Source organism: Glandiceps talaboti, chromosome 10, assembly GCF_964340395.1.
Source record: "Glandiceps talaboti chromosome 10, keGlaTala1.1, whole genome shotgun sequence".
In the NCBI taxonomy this organism is placed as follows: Eukaryota; Metazoa; Hemichordata; class Enteropneusta; family Spengelidae; genus Glandiceps; species Glandiceps talaboti.
Genome location: NC_135558.1, coordinates 17,000,764 through 17,007,674, shown reverse-complemented (window position 1 = coordinate 17,007,674; position 6,911 = coordinate 17,000,764). Strand labels below are relative to the sequence as shown.

General features: G+C 36.1%; 1 protein-coding gene across 1 annotated transcript; it reads right to left on the bottom strand.

Annotated features, from left to right (window-relative positions):
• Positions 1-527: 527 nt before the first annotated feature.
• LOC144441167 (uncharacterized) lies at positions 528-5,166 on the bottom strand. Its single transcript, XM_078130708.1, has 6 exons — positions 4,904-5,166; positions 3,672-3,729; positions 2,942-3,069; positions 2,327-2,423; positions 1,552-1,797; positions 528-1,257 (listed from the first exon to the last, which is right to left on the bottom strand). Exons 2-6 carry the CDS (start codon positions 3,703-3,705, stop codon positions 1,130-1,132), a joined length of 633 nt encoding a protein of 210 aa, XP_077986834.1. The 5' UTR covers positions 3,706-3,729; positions 4,904-5,166; the 3' UTR covers positions 528-1,129.
• Positions 5,167-6,911: the final 1,745 nt, after the last annotated feature.

Below are 6,911 nucleotides of genomic sequence, written 5' to 3'. Positions count from 1 at the left end.
ATGATCATATCGCAGTAGCTAATATTATGATATTTGAAGTCAGCTGATCTTGTTGGCTGTGTTGGCAACTTTTGGCGGATCAGCTGATTTTTTAGTTTTTGCCAGCGATCAAGACAATTTTTTTTTGGCTTCTATTTTTTCCCGATTTTCACCTTTTCCATCATTCTATTTTGTGTAATTTCGCTGTTTTTATATTGGTTTGTATGGGATGTGTATACACATGTATGTGTGTATACTAGGAAAAGTGATCAGATCGAATGTAATAGAGGTATAGGGTGATTTCTGGTTGAAAAATTCAAATATATAGTGGGGATTGGTCATATTTGGGAAGGTTTTTTGGACATATCCCTGGGAATGTCTGGATGAAGAATCGTCAAAGTTATGATGCATTATTATTGATGTTCGAATTTGGTAAAATTAATTAGCAAGCGAAAGACTATGAAATGATTCATGGGGTGGGGGTGGGGTTGAAGTACATTCATAATCTCACTATACACTACAACATAGAAACATTAATACAGTGTTTAAATCAATTTTAATTGTTGTATTTTATGTGGAAATACAGGCGGCATCCAATAAAACTAATATTAAATGTCAAGTACATCTAGTAAATAAACATTGATGAGGATCTGATGTTTATTCTGGATTTTTAATTTCATTACGACATCCTACTTGAAAAAAATTCATGTGAAACAATTGAGGAATAACGTATATTTGTTATACAGTGACTCGATATGTGTCATTAACTGTCGTTACTACCAAACCAGAAAGACTATACAGTTGAATTAGGTGACCGGATTGATGTTTACATCCTACACATCGTTTTGGAAATACAGAAAAAGGTAGTAGTTACATTTTATCTCACTGTGAACACAAAGTAACAATTTTGTGGTTGAATCTTCCTTGTTTCATCCGACAGTGATTTTTATTAGTGTTCAAAATCAGATAAAATGTATCATTTTATATGCTTGTGTGCTACCAGTGTCTGTATTTTGTTTTATGTAATTTGTAAGAAAATAGCCTTGTGGGAGAGTAAAAACATCGTGTTGCATAATTGTAACGCTATAGTCACTCTGGTTTGATAGTATATTGGAAAACGGGACTTAAATGTGACATTTCTTGAAATATCTCAGCAAACACACATCCTAAGAGTAATCACGACGTTGAGCAGGATCAGTATCATCGTCAGCGATGGTGTACTTGCTCCATTACAGTGATCGATGTCGCAACATTCAATGCATGTTTCGGATTTCAATGCTGCAAAATGAGAAACAAAACAAAATCAACCACATTCAAAAACGATAAGATATCTCTTTTTAGCAGTCGGGAGAACTTGAATAGTGTCTATAACTAATTTCAGAAATGGACGCCTTTCCTGTGATCAAAACATATATCATGTCATTATGAGCTACACTGTAATAACCCCTTTGATTATCTCATCATTGGACAAAGTTATAACAAAAAATCTGTTTCACATATAAACTAAAGACAATGGATCATATACATTTCCAGTGGAGTAGTAAGGAATATTCACATTAATTGTCTACTCACCACAATGTTGACCGGGTTTACTTATATTACAGAAATTCCTCACATGAACACCTTTGGTAGTAGTGCTAAAGTAACACCATGCCCCAGCTAGACCATTTGGGTTACGACAGTAGTTATGGTTAAGTCCTGCATCTGGATACAAGGTTTTCGATTCAACATTCCATGGCAGGCATCGTTTATTTGACTGTGTTATGGAGACCATGCCCCTGTAGTCAGTTGCGTTTTGGGATTCGTAACATTCTAGACCTATAAGGAAAGAAGGCGTGAGAGAGAGAGAGAGAGAGAGAGAGAGAGAGAGAGAGAGAGAGAGAGAGAGAGAGAGAGAGAGAGAGAGAGAGAGAGAGAGAGAGAGAGAGAGAGAGAGAGAGAGAGAGAGAGAGAGGGGGGGGGAGGGGGCAGAGGGGGCAGACAGACAGACAGACAGACAGACAGACAGACAGACAGACAGACAGACAGACAGACAGACAGACAGACAGAGAATGTGAATACTTATTGGCGATTCTATGAATTTTGTGACAACAATTTTGATCTCCGGAATGGAGTTTTCCAATTAGGTAATATGCGCATATATATCAAAATGTACGTCGTGTATGTATAAATGACATGACCGTGGATCGATCAGAGTTCAATTTCTTTCATACTCTGACAACAGTATATGGCACTGAAATTAAAGGTGGTCGACTGTTAACGTACCACTAGTCATAACTTCTTGTTTCTATATCTTTTGCGTTTTTACAAATTTAGTCGCAGTTTAAAACCGAGACAGTATACATACTATTTTCCTTTGTTTCACATCCATTTTGGCACGAGTCAGCACTGATGCATCCACGCGAAGTTGTAGTAAATACACTACCAGTAGTAACCACATGTTTCTGTAATCAAGCAAAACGTTACATGAAAAAGGCATGGCAAATCATACCTAACAACAACAACAACAACAACAACAACAACAACAACAACAACAACAGTGAAGTGACTATGACATACGCATTCATACAATTAATGTATACTAAATGAAACTTAAAGAGCACAGTCGAACATTTGGTTTGGATGATGCTGTCAAACAAAGATATGTCTATTTTTATTCCAATTTATGCACATTTTATTATATGTACTAAAACACGTTGAATAATGACTATCAGTTGGTAGAGCGCCCCCAGGAATTGATATAGCTTCGGGTACTTAGCCATTTTCCGCATACCCAACCGCCAGCCAAAAGAAAGCTTATATCGAAAAAGAAAGAGACCCTACAGGATAAGCAAATTCGATCAGTATTTACTGTCAGGAGTTGATACAATATCTTGATAATTCTTAAAATACGCTTGCCTTCAGTAAGTTGCAATTAATAAAGTCCAAAGCTAAGCAATCTTGGCAGGGTTAAAAAACTCACAAAACAAACTTGTTTACTGCCATCACACGTAGTCACACCATGATGGCATGATGTATTGGATGCATACCAATCCTTGCAATATGTGGTGGAACAATCAAGAGCCCACGCACTACCAGCATATGAAACAACTACAAGGAGAAAGAACATAATGCGATGAAATTGTATATTTAAATGTTGAATGTAATAACTTTTGTTTCACATCGTATGTATGTATGTATGTATGTATGTATGTATGTATGTATGTATGTATGCATGCATGCATGCATGCATGTATGTATGTATGTATGTATGTATGTATGTATGTATGTATGTATGTATGTATGTATGTATGTGTGTGTTCATAACGCTGATTAGACCGAGTAAGGAAGAGTCACCAGTACGATAAAACTCGTGCAGTACTTGTCATAATGTTTACATGGCACGTATAGTCTATATATGAATACATATTTTCTTTTGGAGACCATGTTCAATTACTAATCTCTGGTTGTACTGTGAAAACTTACATTCCCAGTTTTCACCGAAAAGGGCATGAACACTAATAAAATTATACTGGCAAAAACTTTTATGGCCATCAATAGTACGATTTCTAGGTACAACGATTTATGCCAATTATAAACATCCGGGACATAACGCTATAGCTTATTTTATAAACCAATATTACGAGTGGTGACAAAGGTGATCATTATAAGAAGCTCTTCATGCATAGCAGCAACGCAATGCGATTACTCACCTATCATTAATAATGTTTGTCTCAAGTATTCCATGATTGGTAACAGTTGTCCACTACCCTGCAAAGGAGATAAGTAATATTCTTTAGCTATATGTATGTATGTATGTATGTATGTATGTATGTATGTATGTATGTATGTATGTATGTATGTATGTATGTATGTATGCATGCATGCATGCCAATCTGATTAAAATCTGATGTTAGATAGGCTGGTTTTCCTGTATTTACCTTTATTCCATCGTTTTGCGTCTTTTACGTTAGTTTTTTTTTTCCTGGGCGAACGCCTTTCTAACATCAGATTTTAATCAGATTGGCATGCATGCATGTACGTACGTACGTATGTATGTATGTATGTATGTATGTATGTATGTATGTATGTATGTATGTATGTATGTATGTATGTATGTATGTATGTATGTGTGTGTGTGTGTGTGTGTGTTTGCGTGTGTGTGTGTGTTGATAAATTATATCTATCTACCTACTACAATACATTTTGCAATTGTACATGTTAAACGACTGTTCTAGCTTTCATTTGCTTCAAAGATTCACAAAATCAAGTGATTAGGTCAATAAAGATGCCAAAAATAGAATCCAATATGGCTGCTGATTACCGTGTTTACGTCCATGGGAAATAAAGGCTTTCCTTTTCCGATTTCCTTTCAAAGAAAACAATTGACATGGCCAAATGTAAGTGTTATATCAAAGGATCAGTAACAAACATTTCATATGGCATAGTTTGGAGAGATGACGTTGATTTTCATGGCAATTTATCCTGAAGGCGTATACGTATACCCCGTTACTTGTATTAGCTGGCCAACTGCCCCTGCATCGCCGAGTCTGGCTGTGTCTTCTGTAACTTCACATATACACATCGTATGCTAGTATTAGCTTGTATTGCTATCATAACTACAAGTACCACAAGTTTCATTCACTTTGTTTTGTTGTTCAATATGTAATTATGTGCATGTTTGTTCCGACCTGATACGCCAATTTATTTTCATCGAACAATATGAAGTGTGTAAAATTTATCGTGTCGAGCGGTATAGCAAGCAAGCAAGCAAACAAATGGAAAGCTTGGCGAAGCCTGTCGACCTGACCAAGCGAGCAGTTGCACGTAATAGAACAACTGTAACAAGAACCAGCCTTCTTTTTTTTCAGTTCAATAAATTCTAAAAGCGTTGTTGAATCCGAAATTATCCCAAATGAAATTATTTAACAATTCTCTGACTTACCTTCAAATTCGAATCTTTACCTTCAATTCTTTGAATATAACATATGACGCAACAAATACAGTTCTACGGCCAAGGCTTCTTTGAAAGTCACAAATTATAGATTGCTATTGCTGAACCTTCAAAAAGACTGGCCGATCATCAATTTGACATGGAAGTAAAAGTAATGGTTAAAACGCTGTATCATTTTACAAGGGTTTCTGAACTTTCGAAAGCCATTTTCTAACCCCAAGAGAGAGAAGACACTAATGACAACAGCTTATATTTAGTACTGGGACCGTAATATGCGATTTGAATATTCCCGGAAAGCACGTCATTCCCCATCGTGACGGTTCACATGTTACTGACAGACGGTAACTTTATATCTCTCGAAAAGGCAAGGGGTCATAGGAATGTCAACCACGTCAAACTTAGATCTAATATAAACGATATTGATATCCCGGAAACTTTAACGAAGAGTCGACACATTCTCTCGGTACATGTTATCTTATGATTACTGTCTGTTTAAATACACAAGTTATACAATCAACTATAAAACGTATTGATATCAATATAAGCACGTGCATTCAGACAAAACGAAAATCTACGTAACACTTGTTCATGATATATCATCTATTAGTAATTGGTTGATATAATGAAATATTCAAACTTATCAATCTACAAGGCCAACTCATGAAAGTTTCATTTAGACTTTACTTGAAATGGTTCTAGAGCACACTTTGTACCAAAAATCAACACAACGCAACGCCACGCCACGCCACGCAACGCAATTCAACGCAACACAACACAACACAGTACAGTACAGCATAACACAATACAACATAACTCCACAAAACACCACACCACACAGCAGTTACATACACTTTTTAAAGCTATGCATTCTCCCTTTCGTGTTTCGTGTTTTCGAACTTTTTTCTTTTTTTTATCTCAGCCCACCCCCACCAGATTTAAGTTCATCTCAATTTATATACTGTCTTGTACACATTCATCTATAAAAAAAATAATAGAGCTAATCAAGAACAACCTACACTCAGGGTCAAAGGTCAACTACTCTAGAGCCATGCAACTGGTATGAAATTGATATACATGGGGCATGACGTCATATCAGTTCTAGAGTTTCGCTATTGGGGGTAATAAAAAATAAGGAACCGAACATAAATTTAACTACAATATTTAATGAGTATATAGAGCTGCTATCGATTGCCAATTTTGAGGTATAATTTATGCCATTTTAAGTTTGTTTTCGTCCTTAGTGTCAACATACGGGTAAATTAACTCTCCTCGATATGTACGAAAAGGTTCGTGACTTTTTACAGGATGTCAAATAATCAGAATATCTGCTCACACTAGAATGTTTTCACTTCCGAAGTATAAGTTGGACTATATGAGTATATATGCATTAAATTGTGTGTACGGAAATTGTTGGTTCATTCCTCATGGTGAAAATATACTTCTTTTACGACACTCTTTCAGAGTATCTCCATAAATCTGCTCAAAAAAAACTCATAAAGGACATGTGTTTCGTATTAAAGACAGGATTGATCCGGCATGCATACGGAGTCTTGTAAACTTCATATGACATTTAAACTCGTTTTACGTGGTGATAATGGTTCGTATACAAATTCAGAAACGGTTGACACTTTAGAAATTAACTCTTCTAACCCCATCCACTAGAATGACAGATTCGTCGCTGTGAGCACATATTTATGTTCTAATAATCTTTTTGGGAATTTGAGACTAAAGGGAATTAATGTTTGGTACTTGTAAAAGTATGTCTGCGTTCATTAAAGCCATACCTTAGACTAAAAGATTGCAAGTCGTCGTTGATTGAACACACTTCCATCATCACTTTTTACAAACATATTCAGGAAATGATTCACAGAAACAACACGCACTAGCACACGCACGCACGCACGCACGCACACATACATACACACACACACACACACACAAACCCCCACGCACGCACACATGAAACTATCTTAAACACGACTAGTGTTTCGTTTGCTCA

Bases quoted from the DNA above. Each gene is read 5' to 3' on its own strand.
- LOC144441167 (XM_078130708.1), bottom strand. From the start codon at position 3,705: ATGGAATACTTGAGACAAACATTATTAATGATAG. The intron at 3,070-3,671 runs GTGAGTAATCGC...TTCTCCTTGTAG, and splicing joins ACAAACATTATTAATGATAG to TTGTTTCATATGCTGGTAGT. The intron at 2,424-2,941 runs GTGAGTTTTTTA...GCTTGATTACAG, and splicing joins GCAGTAAACAAGTTTGTTTT to AAACATGTGGTTACTACTGG.